Source organism: Pleurodeles waltl, chromosome 11 (genome assembly GCF_031143425.1).
Source record: "Pleurodeles waltl isolate 20211129_DDA chromosome 11, aPleWal1.hap1.20221129, whole genome shotgun sequence".
Taxonomy (NCBI): Eukaryota; Metazoa; Chordata; class Amphibia; order Caudata; family Salamandridae; genus Pleurodeles; species Pleurodeles waltl.
In genome coordinates this window covers 340,833,661-340,861,293 of record NC_090450.1, presented here as the reverse complement: position 1 = coordinate 340,861,293, position 27,633 = coordinate 340,833,661, and the positions used below count along the sequence as shown (strand labels likewise).

The window sequence follows — 27,633 nt, the reverse complement described above, 5'->3', positions numbered from 1 at the left end:
TGTAGTTTGCTATACATTTATGCCTATTTATTGTTGTTATTTCTCCCTTTTACCTATATCAGTGTGTGGCATGACTATTTTTTACATAAATTCTAATGGTATGTGAAAAAGGCTTCTATAACACGATAAATGTGTGGATGTGTTTTGTAAAGTCTAGATGTGATATATTCTCAATGGCAAAAAACCATAGCAAACTGTCAAAATCTGGATGAGAGTGAAGGATTCCATTCTTTAGAATACGTAAAGAGCGACCATGGAACTAAAATCGTTAGGTGCTCCCATGATTGAGAAACTGCATTGTCAATATTTTGTCAAATGTTTCTCCATTCAGTCTTCTCAGTGGGACTGTTCTTCTAGCTCCTATTAATTCAGTTTGAAGAACCGCTTGTAACTTTTGCTTCTTTTGTTGTCTTAGGGTAACACAAAAATCAACACCTTCAACTGGTCCAAGATCAGAAAGTTAAGCTTCAAGAGGAGACGATTTCTCATTAAGCTGCATCCTGAAGTCCATGTGAGTCTTGGTGGGAACAAGCATTGCATTTTCTGTAACCGAATCAACAAATAAAAAGAGGAGCTATGAGAGAAAAACACCCTCACTGCAAGTATCGAAAGAGATAATCAAACATGCTCAAGACAAGCATACGTGAAGAACCGTGGAACTGCAGTCAGTGCAAATCTGTGAACATTCCCTTTGCGTAATACTCATGTGCAATAGCAGCACAGGCACATGTTACTGACTGTGCTTCCCTGCCAGACTGTGTGTCTAGGCCCTTGATCGTTCTGTAAAAGCCACCTCCTGTGCTTACACTGGCTCCCTGCAGTGCTGTCACACAAAATAACAGGGTCTGCAGAATGATGAGGAGCTCCTGAATCTTCTATAGCTTAGAGATTAATTGGCATTCGGCTGAATGGGAGCTCCTGAAGGGTTGGCGCCGCCCAGCGCTGCAAGGGTCTATAGTTGCCTTCTACTCCCTGATACACTTGGGCAGTCGAGAAGGTCTGGGTCATTCAGAATTGTGTTGCTGCAATGGGGTGCTCTGTCCTGTGTCTTCTTGATTCCTCAGAGTCATAAGGTCAAACTGCTGAGCACAACCAGAGATACATTCGACAGGACGCAGGCAGGCTCACACAACCAGAGTTCTACTGGAAGATACCCATGTCCATTTCCCGCAATTCTACATGTCCAGACGTCTTTTTAACATGGTTGTATTAAGAATTTATAATGTCCTGTCGTCCAGGAGTCAGCGGAATCAACAGACAATTGGTTGACCTTTACATTAATTCTGCAGACTATGTCCAGACTTCCTATCCTAATTGAAAACGTCCTGACTAATGGCTATAGTACACTGTGCCTTACCCTAATGTGGCCACTGTTACCAACCCCTTTGCACATCAAGTGATACATGTACTGCATGTCATGTATAATCTAAATGTTCTTCCCAGCCGATCAGTGAAGTAAAAGCCACAACATGCATGATTGATCTCTGAGGCACAGGTATCTTACCTGACTGATGACTGATGTAGCAGTCGTCCAAGAGTAATTGTTAAGTCACATTTGCAGCCTCCAACGCTACAGGCCAGGCATGATTAGGAATTCTGTAGGTTACGTTGGCCTTAACTGGCATCCAGATGAGTACTTTTCATTGATAACCTTGATTTGTAACTGTTGCTTGCTTCCCTCCCTAGTCGCATGCCGTTTTCCCATTTTGCCTTATTGCTATCATGTTCTTCTGAAGATGCCCACGCATCATTCATAGATCGTAACCTCATCTCTCTTTTGAGACAGGTTAATCATATGTCTCCAACCCAATATTACCTAATCTTTTCTAGTGCATCTATTCATCCCAGCGATCATTTCCATCAACTCAAATAACCATGCCAAAGATGACATATAATCTCTATTAATTAACTCACCACTTAGATGCATGGAATGATTGGTTACCCGAGAACTCAAGACTAAATCTAATAACCAATAACCACTGGTTTAAATTCTAACATTGGGTTCCAGAGTAGCATGCTACTCGCAGTAAAGCACACCAGTGCCTCATCAGAAGTATTAAGTGGATAAATGCTATGACCTTACAGTACTCGTGATGCTGTCATCTAAATGCATGCTAGCACAGGCCTGTATTCCTCCAGCAGATGCTATTATTCTGTAATGGAAATGTAGTCTCTGTTTTTTTATTTACTAACGAATCTAAATTTTTGCAGCAATACATAAGTGTGTTGAAATCATAACTAACCAGGTTACTTACCAACAAGCGCAGCCCATATTTACTAGACTTTTAATTTTACCCAAATTTATGTTTAGAAATCATACAGATTTTACTGAACTCAGTCAGTTTTAGCATCTATACCTTAAGGTTTGTATCACAGACAGGCGTTTGCTGTGGATTCGAACTGCATTTCTGCTGAAAGTAGTGACACCTTTACATGTCAGACTGCCACTCTTAAAGTGTTCTTTGCCACACCGCATTCCTCAGAAGAGGAGGAGAGACTTAATTGATTGGATGCCAAGAGGGCCCTCAGCTTCTACATGGATAGTGTTAGAGACCATTGAGTTGACAATCTCTTTGTGGGCTTCTCAGGAGCAAAGAAAGAAAAGCAGTGCAGAAACGTTTTCATCAGCAGAAGAGCAGGAGGGGGCAAATAAGCTGGCAGCCAAAGAAAAGGCTGTTAATTGGACTCAACAGCAATGAGAGAGCACTAGAGGTCAAGCAGAAAGAGGCGGCTTGAGGCTGAGATGATAGCAGTCCTCCAAAAATAAATGGTAAGGATTACAATGTCTTTCATAGATATTCAGTTGAAAACTTTGATGGAAAACAGCCACAAAGATGTGGAAACTGTGGACCTGGAATGGCAGTCATTATACCCCCAAGAGTAAGAACAGCACAAAATCTTATAAGATGAAGAGAATCGTGAAGCTTAGGGGCTGTTCCATGACACCAAGGGCATGGAAGATCAGTAGCAGGATCCTAAAACTTAATTGCCAAAAGAGGGAGTTGACACACATCCGTCCAGGCATTCATCTTCAGACAAAATCATCATGTATAACACAGTGGTGAAGAGGACAACAGACAGATATAGGGTCCAGCTTAGAGGAGGAAAAGACACAGACAGGCTTCTTACTCAAAACCCTCCTTCTCTTACAAAGCAAATGCTAAAAACAATCAGTGCTTCCCAGCATTTTGAACCAGGGACCAGAGGAGTTCAAGGAACTAGCAACCTGCAAACCGGTGACACCAATCAATCAATCAGATTATTTCTAAAGTGCACTACTTACCCGTAAGGGTTACAAGGCTCTGGGGGGAGGGAGGGGGTGCTGCTACTGCTCGAAAGAGCCAGGTCTTGCGGTGTCTTCTGATGGTGAGCAGGTCCTGGGTGTGTCTTAGGTCAGACGGGAGGGTGTTCCAGGTCTTGGCGGCGAGGTAAGAGAAGGATTTACCGCCGGAGGATTTGCGCTGAATGCAGGGGATGGAGGCGAGGGCGAGGTTGGCGGAGCGCAGTTGTCGGGTGGGGGTGTAGAAGCTGAGTCTGCTGTTCAGGTAGGTTGGTCCGGTGTTGTGAAGAGTGGAAAAGCAATACAAACACTCTTCAAAGGACCCTAGGAAATGGAGCAACAGACTTGATTATTGTATCCACTGCAAAAAAAGGGCCAAAGAACCACCATCATCAGGGCCACCTCTTGAAAAGGAGAGCAAAAAGATTGAGATGGTGGGGAAAAGTTTGAAAGAGGAGCTGCAACACAGTGGTGGATCGCCAGCTGCAGTGTCGTGCCAAGTAGGTATGCTCACCAACCATTGCTGAAATACTGCTATATCAGTACCAAAAGAGAGAAGCTTCACGTGTAAAAGAGGGCAAGTCCGTAGCCAACACATGCTTAAAATCAGCACTAAATGCAGTGGACACAGCAAGCAGGCAGCTGGTGATGGTACCAACATTAACAAGACATGCCTGGCTAAGGGTGCCATGTTTCAAAAATGAGGTCCAGGCGTACCTAATTAACACCCCCTCTTCGGCAGTGCAGTGGACAACACACTGCAACAACTAAAAAAAGAATGAGACAGGTTAGTCCATGTGAGTTTTCAGTTTCATTGACATCAGGATAGAGGGGCTGCCCCAACAAGAAGACCAACATAGAGAGTAGCTTCCAGTCATTGAGTTCATTCCAGCAAACAAGGCAGCTGCAGGGAAGAACAGCAGTGGCAATAACAAGCGCCACAAACGCAGTCTTTGTGGATGAGCAAGAGGTAGGGGACATCAGTCCAGAGGAACAAGTGGCTCCCAACAGTGAGCCCCCTCCACATGAATCCAGTGTGGGGAAGAATAGGAACCTTTCTCTGTCTGTCTAGATCACGCCAGACAAATAGAGTGTCAACATCATCCAACATGGATATTGCATAGGATGGATAAACAGCCCCCTCAAGATGGGGACTACAGGTAAGACCACATGCAGAAGAGGAAAGACCACATCTACGATGGAAAGTGAAGGAGCTGTTGCAGAAACAGGCAGTAGAAAGGTACCACAAAAAGAGATAAATCAGGGAAACTACTCAGCATACTATGTCTAAAACCGGCCCAGTCACTGCTCCAAATATGAGATCTCCAGACCTAAAAATTCGAAATGGCAACTCTGTGAGAGGACATTCCTCAGCTGAAAGAGGAAGACTACGTGGCAATTAAAGACCTAAAAGAGGCTTACTTGGACATACCCATGAACCGCGCGCACAGGAAAGTCCTATGCTTTATACTGGACAAAACGCAGTACCTATTCGTAGTATTACCATTTGGAATAAAATCATCACTCAGGCTGTTTACAAAATGCTTAGGCGTTGTAGCAAGCAGAGGAGAAAGGATATACACAAGTTCCGTTTCCTAGATGAATGGCTGGTAAAGGCAAGCTCATTCTCCAGGTGTGCAAATAGCATCAAAACGGTGATAGAAATACTTCACATACTAGGTTTCTCAATAAACAGAAACATTGCCACCAATACCAGAGAAGGAGAACATTTTTTTTTAGAAGCAAGAATAAATACATTGAAATCCGAAGCATTCCCTTGTGACACAAGAATCCAACCCGTAACAGTGCAAACTCACAGATATCTCACTAGTAGGTCTCTGGCAGTATGTACAGCCGGGAAATTGCTGGACACGATGACTTTCCTCAACCCACTAATTCTGTATGGAAAGTTACACATGAGACCACTCCAGGAATAGACTCTGAGCCAATAATAACAAATAATGGGGAGTTGGGAGGTTCTAGTGGTTGTCACACAAAAGGTACAAAAGGAAATGGCATGGTGGAACAAAAAGAACATAACAGTGGGCAGACATTTTGCACTACCAACTATGGAGACCATTATCACAGGTGCCTCCAAAAAAGAGATGGGGGGAGAACACAAAGACTTAACATCATAAGGGTCTGGAAACTGGAATAAGTGGCCCAGCACATAAATATACTGGAACTAAAGACTATATTTTTAGCCCTAAAAGTGTTTCAGACACAGGTATGGAGAAATTTGATACAAATACAGATGCCTCTTTCCTCAACAAACAGGGAGATAGGAAATCCTTGGCCCTTTCAAAACTTGCACAGAAAACCCAGAGGTGTGCTATCGACAGAACAATCACATTAACAGCAGTTCACCTTCCACGAGTGGACAAAGTGGAAGCATATAAGCTCAGTATGCAAACAACCATATCTCACGAACGGGAACTAAACCAACAAGTTGTCAAAAGAGATTTGTATATGTGGGGGACACCAGAGATGGACCTGTTTGTAACCATGCAGAACTCAAAATGCAGAAACTTCGTGCCCATATGGCTGGGTCCAAACTGGGGTGGTATGGTGGGCAAAACAATGATGTGTTAAACCCACCTCTCAGTCAAGGGGGTGAATGTTTGCATTAGTCAACATTCTGCCCATCATCTTTTCTTTTTGCATTTCTCACCCTAAGTGGGGAAGTATTTGCCCAGACGTGGGTGTCCTGCTCACTTCACCATTGGATTCAAGCTAGTTTGGCTGATGAGAGATGATACCTCGAAATGGGTCCCAGGATGCTTGTTTCTGGTCCAGGGAAGACCTGGCCTAGAAGTTCGGGCTGGATTGTTTGCATGGGGAGCAGGGTCAAGACTGATTTGCATATGGCTGTGTCCAAACTGGGGTGGGGTGATGGGCAAAGAAAAATAGGGATTAAAACCAGATATCTGTAACTGGGGGTAAATGTTTGCATTGTTCAGCATTCTGTCCATCATCTGTACTTTTGCATTTGAAACTTAGCAATCAATCACCCCCCCCCCCCACTACTCCATTGGGAGTGCCTTGTCAGTAGATTGGTCACGAAAATTTGCATACACTTTTCCACCAATCATACTAATACTGTTACTGCAAACATTTGCACATTACACTAATCTTGACTGATCCACAGTGGGCAAGGTAAATATGGTTTTCAGATCTACTAGAGATGGCACAGAACCTTATAAAAAGACTGCCTGTCTTATGTGATCTGCTATCAATGCAGAAGATGAAATTTCTCCACCCAGAACCCATTACCCTGAGCTTTGCAACATGGCATTTAGGTCTTTCAGAGAGAGCTATGGAAGTCCTAAGGCAAGCGTGAAGTCCAACTACAAGAAAATGCTACACTGTGAAATGGGAAAGGTATGTGAGGGGGTGCCAAAGGTCTGGCCTGTTCAAAAACAGGAGGCAGGACACTAAGTCATCAGATAGTTAACTCATCTGCTGGACAACAAACTGACCTACTCCTCTTTGAAGGTTCACATGGTAGTGATAGTGATTCACTAGGGGTTACATAGAAATAAGGTTATTCCCTACACCTGTGGTCAAATGGTTCGTGAAAGGGGCTAAGAGAATAGCCCCACCAAGATGCACACCAACACTCTTGTGGAACCTAAACGCGCTACTAACACAACTGATGAGAGGTTCATGTGAACCTTTCCACAGAGTAAAACTCAAATTCATCACAGTAAAACAGCCTTCCTAATTGTAATAACATTACTACACAGGGTAATCAAGTTACAAACGCTACCACCCATCAACCATACTTGCAAATACACAGAACAGGGTAGTCATGTTAACCTACCTACCTTTTATACCAAAGGCTGTATCACAGCTTCACATGAACCAGATTATCCAGTTTCTCCTGTGAGCCAGAGTCAAGTTGAAAGAGCCTTGCACATGAGGAATATATGAGGGGTAGTGATGTACTGCCTCAAGAACACAAAAGCAATCTGGAAAAGGATCCAGTTATTTGTATCCTTCGCAAACTAGAACAAGGGAGTATCAGTAACTAACAGTGCCATTACTAGATGGATGACTCAGTCAATGCAAAGGTGTCACAAGAAGGCTGGCACATACCTGGAAACAAAGTCCAGCTTCACAAAGAAAAAGGGAGCCATTCTAGCCTTCCTAGTGAATGTCACATTAAAGGACATATGCATGGCATCTACCTGGTCATCAATCCACACATTAACAAAATACTACTGCATAGATATCTAAGTGAATAAAGAATCGCAAGTGGGATAGTGAAAGTTGAAGCTCATTTCAAACCTAGCCATCACAGTGATCAGAGGTACCGCTGCAAAGTCAATGTAAAGCACTTGAATCCAGAAAAGATTCACGATGCAAAACAAAATGGTTGCTTACCTGTGTGGGTGACCCTGAAAATGTAACAACTAAAACCTTACATCAAATGAATGCTCACGGTTGATGATTTGAAGGCAGTGTTAAACTTTGATTTCATGAGGCAGTGTGTCCCTGTGATAAGACACCTCCCAACACACCAAAAATAAAGGTCCACTCAATAATTGAGTTCTAGATCCATGGAATAAATGTAAAGGTTTTATTACAAAAATTCAAAACGTAATACAGAGTCAACATAAAGTCATTGCCATGAAAGCTCACAGCAAAGTGCAAACTCAAAATAATTCTAAGTTCCAAATGAGCAGCAAAATCAATAAACAAATGGGCAGCATCCCTTGTAGCATCAGAAAGTCTTCTGGTTCAACCCCAAAATCAAGGGTTTCTATAGTAAATCTTCTCAAAGAACAGAATTTAAAGTGCTGATTCATCATGATGTGCGCAAATATTTCCTATTAGCAAAGCACTGTTTCATCAAACGTCATATTGCCTTAGCACCCAAGCACTATCCCACTAAATGAATATGGATTCTGCCCACTGAATGGTAATGTCATCTGGGGATGGCAGAACAAACTAGTTACTTGAACTAAAGCTACATTTTATGAATTAATAGGGTACAGTGAACTAGATGAATGTTTTTATGGAAGATACAGGTTTGTGATCAAGCTAGGAAAGTTTTTATCAAGAACGTCAATGGGAATAAATAAATATGCCTCTCCGACTGTGTGCTGCATAAGTAAACAGTAAAATGTGCAGGGGGAAGACATGTAAGGAATCTACTTTGAAAAATGTGATGACTAGGCCCATTGTGAGGCCTAGTTAACAAGAGCTAAGAAAATACATATCTATATGCAATAGCAAATTTGGTTCAAAGACAGTAGCAGTATATTTGTGTGTACATGTACAGTTAAGAGTATCATCCTCATAATAACTTCATTTCGGCCACAACAAGCGTCCATAAAAGTGCACAAAATAAAAGCAACATACAATATAGAAAAAATAAAATAGAAGAAATAAACATGCATGAATAAAAAGGCACACTCTGGGTCATAAAAGATCCATCGACAATAAAAAATTCTCGCTCAAAACAGTAGAGATTTTCTCCTACTAAGTGCACATTTTAAAAATGAGCAGAAGTTCAAACGTGGTAGGAGAATCTAACTGTTGTAAGTACACCAGAGCAGCCTTTGCGGATCTAATCCCCTTTTTACAGCTTATTGGGACTCGGAACTGCAAAGAAAGGTCTTTAAAATAATTCCAAAAGAAATTAAATGCAACAGACTTTGTGGGGAGGATTTGTCACGAGGGCATAAAAGCACCTTAGCAGGGTCGAATTGGCCTTAGAGAAACCTGAGACCCCACCGCACAAAACCCAGCCTAAATCTGATGAGCAAGCACCGATCCCAGAAGGTATCCACAAAAGATAAGGCTCAATAGAGGGATATTTAAGAGTAAATCTGGAATCTGCTTGTTAATAATAGTGCACAAAAATATAAATGCACAAATACTCTGACACCGGTAGGAGTAGTTTGAAGGAATGAGGTGAAACATTGCAAAAAGGATAAGGGAAAGATGCAAGGCAACCACCAGGAAGCCAATTTGGTGAAGAACCAAGTGGCAGAGGAAAAAAAGAATCTGAAGGTGGCGACCATGCACATGGGTCTTCTGGGGAAGACGTCGGACGTCAGCAGAGGAAGGACAAGGCACCAAATGGTAAGAAAGGACAAGGCCCAACAAAAAGAGAATTCCAGACGCAACCACCAGATGGCAGAATAATGCACAGCTAGTGAATCCAGAAATTTCTTCAAGCTGCTAAACTATTCCTACCGGTAAGTAACTATTCCTCTATCTTGCTACCTTTGTGTTCTTGCTGTCTCTGTCTAGATCCATTAATCTGAGTCAGTTCTAGGAAAGATGTTTTCAAGGATCAGGGCTTTTGGTGGACAGGAAGCGGGACAACATGGAGCTTTGTGGCAACAAAGCGGGGATGACTCCTCTGGTGGGATAGAAACAATTATTTCCCAGGCCAACATGGCTGCGGTGAGCAGAGGGACTGGCACAGAATGACAACAGGCCACAAAACATGTAGGTGCATATGCTTAACGTACTCCTGCCATCTGGTGTCAGGCTCTGTATTGCTGTAGGGTCATCAGCTCCATTGTTAGTTGTTTTTCTCTGCCTTCTGGTTCGGATATCTATCTTGGAGCTCTGGAATCGAAGCTTCAACACGTTCCTGCAGCCTCCTTTAGCGGCCAACTTATAAACCTCCGACAGATAACACAGGAAAACAATGCCTACTGGTCTTTTCGTTCGCCGTCTTCATTTTGCCCAATATTGCTTGGGCCTGGTTTCCAACTTTGGCTTCTACCCTTCAAAGCCATCTCCTTTCAATTGACGCGCACATAGTGATGGAAAAGACTCCTTTCAGCTTTTGCCTCAAGTGCCACACCAAATACTCCTAGCAAGAACATCATCCAGTCTGCAACCTCTACCTTTTTTCCTGAAAGCGACAAAATGTTGCATGAAGCCTACTTGGCCTTTCAATTAAAGAAGACCTCCAGTGTAGAGAATGGCACTGGGCCCATATTACAATGCAGACAACTCGACCTGACAAAGCTCCCAACATTTTCAGACATCAATCGCAAAGCCTCCATGCTGAGGGGGACATCGTGAGGAAGTCGAAGCCCAGGGCGCACTGTGGATGCTCCCATTCCCCTTGCCAGCTGTGGGGAAGGTTCCGAATCTGTTTACGAACTTCAGCGTTCCATGGGACACGTGAGTACATTACCAAAAGTCTCCCACGCCTGACCAAAAACCTACATGTTGGCTAATGGAACCCTAATGCCCTCAGGCTGTGGAGTTATTCAGAAAAAGGCAAATTAGCAGACATTTGTCCCTCTGCCTAAACAAACGTCTAAAGGCACCAAAAGAATAGGAGTACTAGCCCAATACTGTTTTCTCCAGAACTATGACCTCCTCCAACACCTGATCCACTACCCTCTCCACCTTCTCCCCCTCCTTTGCTTCCACCATTACCACCTCCTCCAATACCTCCAACATAACCACAACGCTCCCCTCACACTAACCCACAAGGGACACCCACAACATCCTTCTTAGGGGAACACAGTACAACTCCTCTTATACCACTATGACGTACCTTACTTCACTATCCACACAGCAACACTGGGAATATCGACCAGCCATGGGAAGACTGATGTCGACCCTCCGGGGGGATCTGGATTTATAGCCTTCTAAACCCTCACCACCAGATGACACCATTTCATACCATGAGGCTCTCTGTAGAGCTTTACTATACTACACCATAAAGTAGAAATGCAATACCCTACAGGCGGAGGACGATTTTCTTGTTGAAACTTTCTCCAAATCACAGCACACTGTCTAGTTCTTACCAATGTTAAAGGTTACACTTAAACCCACAGATAAAGTCTTTAAAAAACCCGTAAAATCAAGGTTTTATTTTTAAACTCTTTTTATTGGTATTTAGGCATTATACATTTCTAGTACATGAACAGTATTGACAGTGGTTAAATCCATAGCCAGTAACCTAGCTTCCCACAGCTTCCCACAGTATGAGCAATACCATTGTGTGGGTCTCCCAAACAATTGTTCGAACATTGTGTAACACCAAACCACACAATCACTCGACATAAGTCTTAAAAGTCCCCATGATCCCCATTGAAATCCAGGTTATAACACCAGAGGTTGACAGGAAGTCCAAACCCTTGTCAACTGACCCCGTCATGTCCCTCCAGACTTGCTTGTAGTGCATTCAGCTAGGAAATGGGCTAACTTGCAGGGTACTGGTGATGACCCCCCCACCTCCCCAAAAATACAAACACAGATAAAGATAGCAAACATTATGATGCAGCAGGTAAACATGTGGCAGCCCAAGCATCCAACCATCTTAGAATAGCAAACTCAATAGCCTCCTAGCTAGTTACAGTAGGGTACAATGGAATGAAATGCAGGATTTACTGCAGCACCTCCTGAATGAATATAAGCCATGTGGGTCAGAATTAGTAGAGTGCAAAATAATATCCAGCTCCACAATCAATTTAGTGCACATTAAATGCAGCAGCCACCACTGCAAGGGAGGTAAACACCAGTATTAATATTAGGCACCATGCTTGGCTGTGAGTATCAGGTTTCAAACCTGATGTGCAGCAATGTCTACTGAACCTGCCATTTGATGGGGAACTCCTATTTGGATCCCATGTAGATAAAATGCTTGAGAAACTAAAGAAAAGGCACCCACACTGCAAAAGCCAAGGTTTCCCTTCAAACTTTCCAACATAGTGACTCCTTTCGGAGTGGCGAATGCAGATGAACATCCAAAACAGCCACTGATACAGCCACATCTATCACCCAGTAAAAACATAAAGCCCCTATCACTCACAATTCATGAGAGGCTCTTACCATAGATCAGGCTACAGGGGTAACAAAGGCCGAGGTTGTGGATTCACTTCCAAGAGGACTGCTTTCAACAAGCAGTGACTCTTTGCCTTCCCTCTCTGCACTTAACACCAGTGGGGGGAGGAAGACTGCAGGACTACCATTAACAGTGGGAGCATATTACATCATTCAGTGGGTGTTTTCAATAATAAACCGATATTGTCTCAAAATTCTTCTCATCCACCCGGTATCCCGCCTAGTACACAAACTATGTCAACAGAACACTTCTCACTTTTACAACAGGAGGTTCCATCTCTGCTTCAAAAGAGTCATAGAGCCTGTCCCATACCAACACCAGGGACAGGAGGCGTACTTACTATACTTCCTCATTCCAAAGAAAGATGGGACTTTATGTCTAACACCAGACCTCAGGCCTCTGAACAAATAAATCCTGTTAAAGTACGTCCACATGGTAACACTCCAGGAAGTCATGCTATTATTAGAGTAAGGAGTCTTCATGGCAGCCATAGATCTCAAAAACACCTATTTTCACATACCAGGACATCCAGCCCATTGGCGCTACCCCAGTTTTCAAATAAGTGGCCAACATTATCAGGTCTGAGTTTTGCTATTTGTAGTAACTACTGCACCAAGAACATTCACAAAAGGGAGAGCACACGTGTTCCCATACTTCGACAATTGGCTGATCAAGAGTGTGAGCAAACATCAATGTGTGCAAAACACTCAGTTAGCAACCTTTTGCACAAGATGGGCTGTAAGATCCCACCTACAACTCTCACAACTGCAATTGATTCTAGGTGCAACCGTAGACTCTATCTGAGCAAAAGCATAGCCAGGTCCAGCAAGAGTACAAATGTTCCAGCTTTCTTTTCTTCTTTTTGAAGCGCATCATACATAACAGTCAAAAGAGCGATGAACCTTCTAGGCATGATGGCCTCATGCATCCCCATAGGACCACACGCACGTCGGCACATGCACCCACTACAGCAGTGCCTCCAGTTGCAATGGTCCCAAGCGGATGGACATATATAAGATCCAGTGTTGCTAGGGCCAGTGACCCATCACTCTCTGCTGCAGTGGAACAGCAACAACCTGTTGCAGAGTTGGCCCTGCAAAGCCCCTGTCACCCAGGTCACTATTACACTAGACACATCCTTACAAGGATGGGGCCACATATGCAAGATCTCACAGTATGCAACTAATGGTTTCCGTTGCAGAACAATCTAGGTATCTATCACCTAGAGCTTCTAGCAATTCAGTTAGCTCGTAAAGCTTGCCAAAACATCTTCATCTCCATGTAGGTCTAGATCGTTCAGACATGACTGCTATTTAGTACAGTCAAAAACAGGGAGGCACACATTCCGTACAGCTCTCATGCATTGCATAGCCAATATGGTATTGGGCCATACATCACAACATTCACCTCCTAGCAGAATACCTACCAGGGGTGGAAAACACTTCACCAATAGGCTTATTTGAATGCACCAACGGGCACATGAATGGGAGATGAACTCAACACTGCTTCACTTATATTTCCGCTGTTGAGGAACACTGGGAATAGATCTCTTTGCCACACACCAGAACACAAAATGCCAAAACTTCGCCTCTATCTTTCCTCATCCATGCTCCAAAGGCAATGCTCTATGGATCAGCTAGTCCAGGCTATTTGCCTACACTTCCCTCACACTAATTGTGATGGGCTCGACATGCTTGGTTCACAGCCCTACTACAACGATCATTTGTACCATGCGAGAAACTGCCAGTCTGGCCATGTCCTTTAACTCAAGAGCTGGCAAGGGTCATACACTCCAGCCTGAAACAGTTAAATCTAGTGATTTGACTCCTGAAGTCCTAGAATTTGGGTATCTCAATCTTCCACAAGAATGTATCAACATTCTAAGACAAGCTCGCAAACCAACCACACACGCTTGTTATGCAGCAAGGTGGAAAGTTTTGTGTATTACTGCTTAGCAAAACAAATACAGCCACTTTCTCCTGTGGTACAAGATCTTATTTGCTACCTGCTTCATTTACAACAAGCAGGACTTTTATACACCTCTGTTAATTTGCACCCAGCCACACTCCTACCACCACCCGCCTGGAATCTTAATACTGTTCTCGTCGGGCTTATGGGTCTTCCTTTTGAACCACTACATTCATATGACCTACAATTCCTCACGTGGACAGTAGCTGTCAGTGGCTATAACACTTCTCAGATGGATACGTACACTTCAAGCCGTCACCCTTGAAGAACCATTTTTCCAAGTCCGTCTAGATAAACTAGTACTGAGAACAGATCCGAAAATTTCTACCTAAAGTAGTCTTTTCTTTTCATGTAAACTAGACCATTGAGGCTTCCAATGTTCTTTCCCAAGCCAGACTCAGTTGCTGAACGAGCACTACACACGCTTGATGTTAAAAGAGCAGTAATGTCCACATGCAAGGTGGATATTAAAATTGTGTTCGAACTTGCTACCACAAAGTTAAGCGGTTGCTACGTGCAATTCCAAGAGCTCACTCCACATGTAAAAAAGGAGCCTCTGTGGTTTTCCTAGGAAACATTTCACTAAGGGATATTTGTAAGGTAGCTACATGGAATAACCCACATACATTCACAAAACACTATTGTGTTGATGTCCCTGATTACCAACAAGCTAGAATGGGTCAAGATGTATTACGTAAACTCTTTTAAGCATTTATGTCAGCCATTGGCTAGCCACTGCATTTGGGTAGCACTGCTTTTCATTCAGTGCTAAGCATATATATCTACAGCCAACACATGCTACAAATGGAATATGTCACTTACCTTGTAAGCATCTATTTGCAGTGTGTAGTGTCCTATATTCATATGCACTCATCCTTATCAAACTATCCTTGCATGTTCATCTTTACTAGCCCTCTGCTGCTACTATACCCAAGCTCACCTGATGTGTCAAAAACAATCTAACAAAAGAGATGATGACCATACACAATACAAACTATAGGAGAAGTCGCCATACCTCATGACTCGAAAGACAAGTTGCAAACGTCCAAACCCGGCACTAAATGAGAGGAGTATGCTAAGCATGTGAATCTATGGCACTACACGCTGGATGCTTACAGAGTAAGTAGTATATTTGCTGGGACTTGAGAAAAACAGAAATGTGGCCAGACTGGAACAGATCTATATAAATAACAATATATGTCATATAAGAGAAAGTCACAAACTGCAGTATGAACACTCTGGCAAGCAACAACTTACGTCGTTATGAAGGGTGTAATATCACCCCTCATGACTGTATTATTACAGGTTAGGTGGAGGGCTACAAGACTTAAAGCCTGCACAGAGAATTCTGTAGGGGTAGCTCATAGCACCAGACTCATGCACAGGTGTTAAACTGAATGGTTGATGGATTAATTCAAAACCATGAGTCCCAACTCATCACAAAGAGAAACATCTAACAGAAATCACCAACACTTACTAAGGCTGCAGGAAGGTTTAATTTCTGTCTCCAACAGATATTATTCATCAGGTATGGCCCCAAACACCCACAAAAGCCTAAAGTGCCAACGTCAACAAATTGACAAGCACTCCACTAAACAAAAACAAGCATTGTTAAAGCCTATCAGCCTTTCTTTTTAAATGGCGAGATGATGGTTTCGATACTGCATGTTTGCATTGGCCTGAACAAATTGAGAAATTACCACTTTTGCACAAGGAGGCATGCAGATGCATAGGAGGCCATTTTGAAATGGTGTTTCAAATGAAGAAAAGCTTTAGCAAGATAGCTGCCAGTGTATGCAAGAAAGGCACACGTGCATACACTCAAAGCCTTTTTTCCCTTTTTAATTTACCATTCCAACCTAGGCAATGGCCATTTTTAAATGGAAAGTTAGAAATAATATGTACACCACAGGAAAGAAGTGAGCTGCCCAGGAGCAGTGTATTTTTATGTAAATGTGTTGCAGGAAGTGGAGCAGTGGCCAGTAGTGAGGAGCAACATACAGAGAAGAAAGCAGTCCAGCAGCATTGTGCAACTAAAGGCACATAACAGGGGATGGAGGAACAACAGCTGACAAAGCAGTCTGGGTTTGTGTTGGGTGCAAATTTGTAAGAGACAAGTTGTATAAAGAAATTATTTGTGCCCAGCGCAATGAAAATAGTAACTCAAATAAGATTTACACTTAGTGTGAATAATCATGTACAAATGTTATAATAGATGCGATGTTTGTTCATTTCATAATACTTGTGCACCGAAGAGCAAAATGTTGAAACCTATTTACTCTACTTTATAGCACTTTGGTTACGCAGTGAACGTGAACAAGGTGCTGTAGAGAATAAAACACTTAGCTGTTGAAGGGAAACATTCATAATCAGTCGTAAAAGTAAAGGCAAGCTATCATGCTTTGATTCTCAAGTTTGCTTCATATTGTTGAGCAGCAGCACCTACTAAACCAACTTGAAACCAAACATTGTTTGTATGCTGTCCTAGTTGACACTAAATAGGGCGCAGTCTCATGATTCCATAATTCATAGGCATCGCACCCATGTACATAATGCAATACCTCAAAAAAAGTACACATTCTAAGGTCTGAGATTAAAAGGCACACATTTCACTTAGCCTTCAGTACTTTTGAATAACTTGTAATGGCAGTACTCAAGATGCTTCCATAGATGATTCCAAATACTAAAACACAGTAATATAGTGTAGTCCAATGCAGCACTTCCAGGGGTAAAAATAAAGGTCAGACCAAAAATGTATCCAGAGTTAATTTCAATACAATTTTTATGTAAGCTGTTAAAGCACACATGATATATTTGTAATCAAGCTTACTTGTACCATTTATTCGCTAAATGCGTCTCAAAATCAAGTCAATGAATTTAAAATCACAATTTTTCCAAATCTCTTAAAAATACTCAAAACAAATTTAAAACAGAACATCCTGAGAATATTCCCAGAAAACCGTGTTCGTGTACCAGTACCATTGTATTCATAAAGGAACCCTCAAAAATAACATTGTCTTAACTCACAGCACCAACTGAAGGTCCAGCTCTTCACAAAAGAACCTGTTCTTCTCTTCATTGATAAGCAGTCTCTTTGGACCGTAACCTTAAATGTGTTTCACTTCACCGCTTAAATGGTAACCTTTCGATTTCCATATTTACCAGTGGGAAAATTGTGTTCCCAGCAAATGACACTACTAGAGCTGTGGTTGACCAGAACCTTCCTTCCCTTAGACTTTCTTCTCTAGCTCATTACATCCCAGTCTAGACAATATCTCACAAACACTGCTTACACCCCCCTTCAGCCCCTACTCCAGGCAGCCCAGTAGCCAAAACACTTCATTCCATCTCCTTTTCTCCCTGTCCTCCGAACCATGATCAACCAGCTTTTTCCAACTCTTAGACCGTTCCTCTCTGTCTCATGATTATCTGGACAGTAGCTCACAAACACTGCTCACACCCCCTTCAGTCCCTACACCAGGCAGTCCAATATCCTATTCACTTGGCCCTGATTACTTCACTGGCTGGCCTCCACATTACTAACTACAAGTCCTTTCCTTTTACCCCAGCACTTTCAACCTCGCTGCCAGCTCAATAAACCCGTCAATATCTTATCTTTGCCACAACATTGTGCCCCCATACCCACCCATTATCTCATTCATGCCATACCCCCTGTAGTCTCACCCTACATTTCACATGCAGGGATATCCCCATTCCCCCTTCCTGGCCTCACCTCTCCAAATCTTCAACAATCTCACTCCACCCATCCTTTGACCCCTCTCCCATCATCTTACCCCACATTGCAAAATTTCTCTCCCAACAACTCTGCATTAACCAGCTAACCTTTCCCCCTTTACCCACACTCTGACATCTCTTCCCCAGCTACTTCCATATTAACTAGCCAGCCACCCTACCCCAGCACTTCGTCTACCTAACCTACCCATATCGGCCTACTCATAATATATCATCTCATACCCTTTCCCCCTCCCGTGATGGACTCTTCTCTTTTTCCTCTCTTCATTCTCCCTACCACTAGTACATCTGATTCACAAGCCTAACTTGAGACCGACCTCGAAAGATCAGCACAAACCCTCATCTTCCTCTGAGTTCAAAATGCTCCCATATTGTGAAACTCTTGCCTACCTTATCCCATCTGTTGAAGTAAATTGATGGGCTAACGCAAGCTTTCTCTTTGCTCGGTGATTCACTTCCAAACCGCAGATGTTGCCTACAGCAGCATCATTGTCCTTCTCTGAATACCCACCTAAAGAGGGTCAGTATTCTCAGATAAAATTATTTCCCTAGGCCAAAATGGTGCATATTCCCTAGACCAAAATCAGGCATATTCCTCCCTCCATGAGAAAGACCTATGCACTTTCATTGGAAGGTAGGAAATCCCTCATCTACCGACAAGCAGCCACATAACCATGCTCAAAGCTCCCTACCCATTTCCACCATCATCACAAATTTCAGACTCCCTGACCCACCTCACCTAACCACCCTAAATGATACATATCTGTCCACGTGTCCTTTGTCCCCTTTGGACACCTTGTGCCTAAGCTTACCAGCTCTTCTCTTTGATCAATGTTTCATTACTACCTCCTCAGCAGCTAAGCAATCATGAAGTTCAGCCTGGACATCATGTTTCTCACTAAAACCTGGCTCAATGATGTCACAAACAATATACCAGACCACCTTCTGCCTCCATCCTGCTCCATGTTATGCTGTGACCAAGAAAAGTGTCATGGTGGGTGTTTAGCGGTCTTTCACAAAAACTCACTAAGTTGCAGACTCTTTCCCTCCAATTGCTATCACTCCTTTGAGTGCATGTCCCTAGAAATCTTCTAATACACCGCTCCCAATCTGAGTGTGTGTTATATGTCACCCTCTGGGAGAGATTAACACTTTTGCCAAAGAATGCATGGAGTTTATCACATCCTAATTAATTAGCTCTGCCAGTGTCTTCTTCCTGGAGCTTCAGTCTACACTGGGGAACTAGAGGCCGGAAACCAATGGACACATTCTCCTTTATTAGGGCCAGTGATCTTCTAGAACATTGCCAGAAACCTACACACTTCAAGGGCTTCATCTGATCATAATCAAAGTTCCCCATCAAATAGCCGATGATTAGATCCCAGTAGATTGGTCTGAAACTTTCTCATCCCCTTCACAATGACCTTTAGCTAAATTATAAACTTTGTTTCACCAAAGAAGGAGAAAATCTGATTTAGGGTCCAAGAAACATCAATATTAATTCCCTTGCTAAGAAGGCTTATCTAAATCTCGCTTCTTTGGATCCCAACTTTTTTTTAAAACATTTTTTTTTATTTATTTATTCAGTTTTAAATGAACATGCAATAAGAAAGCCCTTCGGACAATGTAATATTAGCACATACATAGCCCCACAGCTTGCAACACCGAGGCCGCTCCAGCAGTTCACAGAAGGAAGGTATCGAAGGAGTGTCCTCCTCTCAATTCAACTACATCAGAACTGTCCGTAATACCAGAATATTAGGCCGTAGGGGCGCAAGTCCAACCGCTAACAGTAAATGCATACATCGGAAGGGAGAAAAACAGATCTGAAACTAGCAAAAACAGAGAGAGGAAAGCAGGCAGGGGCATACGTGCACAGCACTCAACCACCACAGTCGGCAACATCACCCAGGGTCGGTAACACAAGCTAATTCCTAGATGCAGGAGCAGTCTGAATTAGCACCCATTTCTTAGTAAGTGGTCTCCAAAAAGGAGCGCAGCGGCACCCAAATGTCTCTAGGTCTAGAGCCCTCAGGCATCAGTTCCCAGTAAATCGTCATTTGTTTCTGACAGAACGCAGCGTCGCGCAGCCATTTAGAAGCACGAGGAGGTCGGCCCCGTCCCCAACATATTGCAACTCTACGCTTGGCCAACAGCAGCAACATGCCCACCAGTCTCCGCATAGCTACCGGCTCTCCATCCACCCATCCAAGCAGCACCAACACCGGAGAGGGGGCCAATTTCAAGCCGGTGATCCCCTCAATTACATGCATTACCTCCAGCCAAAAGTTGCGTACCTCCCCACAGTGCCACGCCAGATGGAGAAAATCAGCGTCCGGGGCATGACATCGCTCACAGTTAGCATCCGCACGAAACCCCATAGCACATAAACCTCGAGGAGTGTGATAGAGGCGGTGTAAAAATCTGAAATGAATGAGTCGCAGCCTATAGTTCGGCAACAGCTCCCTCATATACGCACAGCACTTCTTCCATACCTCATCAGAGATGGCCTCACCGACATCCGCTTCCCACTTTGCCTTAGCAGACATCGCACTCTCGCCCGGTGTTCTTGCAAGCATCCATACAACTTGTTAATTAGCTTCCTCGGCGACTGTGCACTCCATAGTACCTCCAGCACGCGGCATATCTTTGGGGTCTCCGGGGGACCAGAATAGCGCACGCGGAGCATTTCACGTACACGCAAGATGTACAACCGATGCAACACATTACATCTCCAAGTGCCACCTCCAGAGAGATGAGCCGCCCCTCCACAAACCAGTCCCCTAATAGAGACAGGTCCAAGCCACAAAGGTAGCTCTGCAACTGCGAATCTCGGAACATCCTCTCATCTGCAACAGCAAGCGCTGACATCGATGGCGTAAAGGGCTCCTTTGGATCCCAACTTGATATCAACGCTGCCACAGACAAATGAAATTACAGTATGGAAGAGCAAGCTCAGCAGATCCAAACATTCTCTTCCTTGCTTCTCAGTGGACCTTTGTGAGGAAAGGAAGTACCTCATAATGCTTGACAAAAAATAGGGGCAATCAACCTCTCCGTCTGGTTAGATTGGGAATTGTGAGAAAAAGCTACAAAGACCACATCTTCAAAGCCACATCAGATCTCTCCGGCAAATAACAGACCTAAACTTCTATTTGCAATAATCAATCAGGCAAACATCCCTTCATTTAAACCACACCCAAGTCCTCTGAGGCCTTTTGGAATGACTACTGAGTTTTTTTTTTTACTATAAATGAAAGGCTTTAGACATTCCCTGCAGGCCTTCTCTGACAAAAAAGCTGAGGATAATAAAACTTTCTAAGCATAGGGGTCCTGGTCTCTTTTTACTCCAGTTTCAGAGTCAGACCTACTGAAAGCCATAGCTAAGATGAAACCATCAAACCACCTTTTTGAAGCTATCCCTGGTTCTGTCAGTAAAGATTTCACCAAACGGCTCCTCCCCTTTTAGAAAACCCCTCCCTCGCACAAGGTACATTCCCAGACTGTCTATAAGTTGGCTAAATCTCTTCTCTGTTAAAAAAAAGATCACTGAATCCCGATGCTTGCAACTTCGGTCGAGTTTCCACCCTTCCTTTGTTAGGTTCGGTGATTGAAAACTGCATAGCATCCCAACTGCCATCTCAGATGCAATCACCAGTCTGATTCAGTCTCTATCTTTTGCTAGTTTGTGAGACCCTTAAGAACTCCGGGATCCTCTTTCACCTTTACCCTGACGATTTTCAGATCTTCCTGAAGGACTCATCCCTGAACAACATGACGCTTCTCTCCAACACCTTGGTAAGAATTCAGACATGAATGCCAACTTGCCACTATAAACTTAATCCTGAAAAAAACAGAATTCCTTAGTATATCTCTGAAGACATCCACCGTACCTGTACAAGAATGGATAGAATCCCTCTCTTCCCTGGATTGCCAACCGACCATTTTTCAGAACACCAAGTCTCTTGGCTTTATTCTTGACAGTTGGCTCAACCTCCAGAGTGAAAGCGCAGCCATGATCGAGAGCGTCCCATCCAACGAAGGCTGCAGTGTGGGTGTGGGGTTGGGGCTGGGGGCATCAGGCAGTTCATTCCACACAGGACTTGAAATCAGTTGTTCAGGCGGTGGTTGTCTCTACAGTAGACAATGGAAACTCATTCCTCTCTGGCATCACCAAAGCACTCTTAGCTCTTCTCAGAGCAGTTCTACATGCTGTGAACCACTTTGTTACTGAATACAAGAACTTTACCCCTTCATCACATATACCTTGCTGCCCCTCTTTTGGCTGCCTAATAAGACTAGAGCTTAATTTAAAACTGCCTGCACCACACACAAGGCCCTGCATTCCTCTTCGCTTATCTACCTAATAAGTAATTTGAAAATCTCAGGTGCAAACTGGGCACAAGAAAGGTACAATCCTGTATTTTGGAGGGTCCCCATCTTCATATGAGAATGATAAATGAACCAATCATTCTCGAGTACCTCTACAAGAATCTGGTACACCCTCTCTCCAACCCCCATGGACTCCATTTGGTGCTACCTTTGGAAAGGAATTTCAGATAGTTGGGCTAAATCTGTGATCCCCTACACATTCTTGAGTGCCCTTTTTTTTTTTTAATATAACTTTTCCTAAGATGTATCCCAAATATATTCTTGAGATGATTGCTGATAATTGTACTCTCATAAAGTGCTCTGATGACCTTGGGCCATGTTTGCTTTAAATATATCTGAATGAATAGGAACAAATGAAGTAAAAGAAAACATTGTTTTCAGTGCCGGACAGGCCGTAGCGGGCACTGGGTGCACACTCCCTTTGAGGTCTTAAAACTGTGTGTGGTACGTTTGTACTCACAGTTTTAAACCTCACTGTCACGCAGAGGTAGGTCTGCCCTCTACCCCGGCCCTGGTATGAAATGTTTCCATGGCTGCTTTGGGTTCCCAGTCCAGCCGTGATTGTATTTGCCTGGTTTACTACATTTTGAAGCAAGAAATGTATTTTGTAATCACAATGGTACACTTCAATCGCACACAAAGTTTATTTCTTTAGGCTTGGTTTGGCTGCTGGGAATTCCTTTGATTTTTCTATAGTTTTTAATTATTTTGTACCTTTAACAATTTTTTTAGAGCATTTATCAAAGGTCATTCCATTTGAGGCAAAATTTACATTTCAAAGAGTGGGGAAGCCTGGTTGCAGTCAGAATGTCACTGCAAGTGACACATTGCTGTATCATTAGGCTTTTAAAAGGAAGATGCTACATTCTTTGAATTAACCTGCTGCCTTGTAAAAATGTCATACTCTTCTATTCTGACTGCCTTCGGGGACACATTGTTAAACTTTAATTTAGCCTTAGAAAGAGTTCCTTTGATCACATTCTGTTGTCTGGGTGCTGCCATTTAGAAGACTAGACAACTGGAATTGAAGAGGGAAAAGGCGCTCTGAAGTGAGATAGATTTTGCTGACTGTCCGTGCAGCGGATAATGCAAATGACATGAAGATAAATGCAAACCAAAGATATATAGTTGCCGCCTAACACTAACTGTTAGAAAGAACCAAAAATGCATTCACAAGTGATTACATAATAATATGAACTAAAGAGTAAAATATTATCCGTCCATAGTCGAAAACTACTAATATGGTCAGATGTAATCAGAAGGACAAAACAGTACCAGGAAAGCTGAAAATATTTGAAGGAGGAAAGGAAAAGCATTCAAATTGATATTTCCAAAAGCAGATTCCTAACTTTTAGAATATTCCCAGGTGCCAGATTGGATCCGGAGATTTTTAGGCAATAGCTGCCACATGTCTCCATGACAACCTCACACAGCCCGAATATTGAAGGAGCAGAGTGACATATTGTTGTCACCCCTGCATACTGACAACCATTCTTTTCTTTTTGTATCCTTTTATGCAGATCTGGAGCTCCTCTCCCAACTTTCAGTCTTTTAACTTCTTAAGAGTTTCTCTGACAGGGTACCATGGAAGATGTCCCAGTGACAGGTTTCAAGCTGTGCTGCAACTGCAGGATGTACATGTCTGGTATGACCCAGAGAACGTGTCTATGGTGTCTGGGCTCTAGTCTTGTCACATTGTGTGAAACGTGTGCCCTGATGCACCTGAAGTCGATCAAAGAGTGGGAAGTGATGCTATATGTTGCAGAACATAAAAATAGGTGAAGATGTTACATTTTAAACAGAGGTTCATCTCTAAGTCGCTGAGCAGCTTCTGCTGCAGGTCTTGAAGCTGCCCTGCTCTAAATCTTGGATCTGCTTAAAGCCCTCTAGTAAATAGAACTGCAAATTGTCACAAGCAAGAAGACCACACGAAGTTGGTGTGAACCCACACAACTAACACTTCAAGGGCTGTTCACCTCCAGAATCAACCTGCTCTGACCACACTTGGTCCTGGTGTACCCCACATTCTCTAGGCTGTTGTCGGTCCTGCACCAGATAGTTGTTAGACCCAGTGTTAGAAATTGGGTCTCTAATTGACAGAGGCATGAACCTGTGTCCAAGCAGGGACCACATTCCTAGTCAGGTTAAGTCACAACACAATCCAAATTATTCTATGCTTACCCTCTGGTAGCTTGACACTGAGCAGGCAGGCTTAACTTAGAAGGCAATATGTAAAGTATTTGTGCAATAACTCATACAGTTACACAGTGAAAACACCACAAAAAGTACTCCACACCAGTTTAGGAAAATAGATATTTATCTGAATATGATTTCAAAGGTTTGAATGAGTCTCAATCCTTAAGAATCCGTGGTTGTATCCTTTTAACACACAGTACCAGGGATGCGTCAAAAATAATTATGCATGGCGGCCGAAGAGGAGGAGATGCATTAAAAAATAAGGCGTTGCATCAGATTTTCTGGTGCGGCACAAACTATGCATTGTTTCTTTCAACACTGCAAGGTGATGCGTCGATTTCCAGGTGCGCAGCCTTGATTGCTCACTGCGGTTTGGGGATATTTTGACGCCCAGGGATGATGCATTGAATTCTTGACGCGCAGGTAAGAAGGAGCAGGCGCTGCTTCGATACGGTAGGCGATGCAATGATTTTTCTGCTACGAAGCAGGCACTGCATCTATATCTGCAGGCCTTGCATTGATTTTTCCGACGCACAGGGATTTTCTTCTCTTCGGTGAAGTCTTTGTGGCCCTGAGACTTCAGCACACGAGGCAAGCTCAATCCAAGGCCGTGGAGAGCACTTGTGGGGAAAGCAGAGTCAGGGGCCAGCAGGCAGCACAGCAGGGAAACAAGCAGGGCAGCAGTCTACATGATTCCTGTGTCAGCCAGGCAGTCCCTCTGACAGAGTCCAGTTGCAGGTCCGAAAGTGTCTTAATTTTGGAGGATCACAGTCCCAGTGTATATGTACCGAAAAATGCCTTTGAAGTGAGGGAAGCTTTAAAGAGTGGTTTTGAAGTGCACAAGTTCCCCTTCCAGCCCAACCCTGTTTGCCAGGATCCCTGAGGGGGGTTATACGTCTTTTGTGTGAGGGCAGGGCACTGGCCTTTAAGGTGGAAGACCGAGCCCCTCCACCCTTCATGCCCAGAGAGACCCATTCAGTATTCAGATGAATGCAGATGTGACTGAGTGTCCTATGCTTATGGATGTCTGGGTGGAATGCAGAAGTGTACCTGTCAAGCAGCACAGACCAGGCATGGATTGGAGACAAGTTGTAAGGCACAGGTGGCAGTAAGTGCAGAGAAATGCCCACTTTCTAAAAGTGACATTTCTCAAATAGTAATATTAAATTAAACTTCCCCAGTATGCAGGATTTTCTTTTATGACTCTGGCAATACTAAATATGACAGGGCTACTCTTTTCAGATCAGAATTTACCACTTAAAAGTATATAAGGGCACTTTTAATTCTGGGCTATGAGAGTAGGGGGCCTCACATTAGTGAGAAATGAATTTGTGAGTTTTTCACTACCAGAACATGTAAAACACTTAAATACATGTGTCCTGCTTTTTACGTACGTAGCACCCTGCCCTATGGGTTACCTAGGGCCTCTCTCAGGGGTGACTTATATGTAGAAAACATGGAGTTTAAGGCTTGACAAGTAGTTTTAAATGCCAGGTGGAAGTGGCAGAGAAACTGCAAACACAAGCCTTGCAATGGCAGGCCTCAGACATGGTTAAGGGGCTACTTATGTGGTTGGCACAATCAGTGGCCCCCTAGTTACATTTAATTTACAGGCCCTGGGCACATGTAGTGCACTTTACTAGGGACTTGCAAGTAAATTAAATATGCCAATGGGGTATGAGTCAATGTTACCATGTTTTAGGGAGAGAGCACATGCACTTTAGCACTGATTAGCAATGGTAAAGTGTCCAGAGTCCTAAAGTCAGCAAAAGAGGAGGGGGAATGCAAAGAGTTTGGTGTTACCCTTCAGAGAGGGCATTTTCCAACAGTCAGCCTGTGGCGCTCCTTGGAGGTGGAGGATCTTCCCTCGAGGCCACTGTGCCCATGGGACCCTTCACTGGCCCTTTTCTGACACTGGTCCTAACAATCCACTCCAGCTCAATCCACATTAGTCCATGCTATACCGGCACCAGTTTCGAATTCCAAACTGACAACCCAGGCCAGACCTTTGTCTTGTCTAAATCATTTAAAACAGGCCAACCATGATTGAACCTTACTTCGGCCACTTCCACGTGGTCAGAATTAGCAATGGCTAGGAGCTCTGTTCTTCTCCAATTAAATTCAGTCCAAGGCTTACAACATGTTCCCCACAATGATGATAATGACGAGGAGGTGGACATATTGCTCCCACTTCACTTTAATAAATAATGGCTTTATTTGAGCCAGCAGAATGCAAGCTAGTTGGACACCTCTCTAGAGACTGAGTGTGACTCGTCCACTTTCCTGACCCACCAATTGACAAACGTTTTTCATTCACAATTGTAGTGGGCCAAGCAGCAGAAGTCCTTGACATACAGCTACCTACTGTCAAAACTAAATTGCATTTACTGACTTAAATCCTGCAGCCAGGCCCAGCCTCCACTGAGTCCATTTGCCCTATAATGAGGCACTCATGGACACATTTATAGCCAGGCTTGGTCCCTGCGGTCAGTCGACCTGTTACCAGATGACACAGACTGGCCTCTGGGGACCCACCATTCCTCACATAACCTCTAAAACCAGAAATTTGAGTGTTACAGGCATCAACAGGTACCCCTACTCCTCCCAATAGAAAATCTAAGTGCATTGACACATTCTAGAAAAAGACGTTTCCTTCTTTCAGCCTAGCCTTAAGCTTCTTAAATGCAGTCTGCCTGTATATGGTGTTTGGGGTCTGGATATGACTCACTGGCATGCGATGTCTGCACCTCCATGCTCCAGTAGACCATCCTGAAAAGAAAGGCCAAGCTGTGTCTGACTAATGGCCACAGGGAGACCCATAAGCGATCTCATACTCCAACAGGTAGGCCCATTCAGGGAATTTTCACCTAAGAGAATGGCACACGAAAAGCCCCATGGGAACGAGAAGACTTCCTCTGTGATGAAACGCTCTCACTCCCCAGACCGTTCAAAGTCTCTATGCAGTTCCCCAGTACTGGAAACCTCCTCATCTTGCAAGTCCCTGTCTCAAAGGGAGCTTCCATGGACATGTCCTTCCTCTACCAGTGCTGGAGCAGGACCGCTCCAAAGCTGTGTGGTCCACACCCTATGGGGCAGTGTTTATTTCTTGCAAGTTAGAGAACTCTGACACTAGGCCATCATAGGCTCCTTTCCTTGTGACTAAAACGAAGTTGAAGTCATCACAAATGCCATTGCCGATTTCTCTGTCCCACTT

General features: G+C 43.5%; 1 protein-coding gene across 3 annotated transcripts in view; it reads left to right on the top strand.

The window, feature by feature from the left end:
• Positions 1-27,633, top strand: part of FARP2 (FERM, ARH/RhoGEF and pleckstrin domain protein 2) — a 1,575,889-nt gene that overhangs the window by 610,262 nt on the left and 937,994 nt on the right. For all 3 annotated transcript variants that reach the window (XM_069213633.1, XM_069213634.1, XM_069213632.1), the window contains exon 9: positions 416-511. In XM_069213633.1, coding sequence (XP_069069734.1) covers positions 416-511 — 96 coding nt within the window. The remainder of the gene's footprint in view (positions 1-415; positions 512-27,633) is intronic.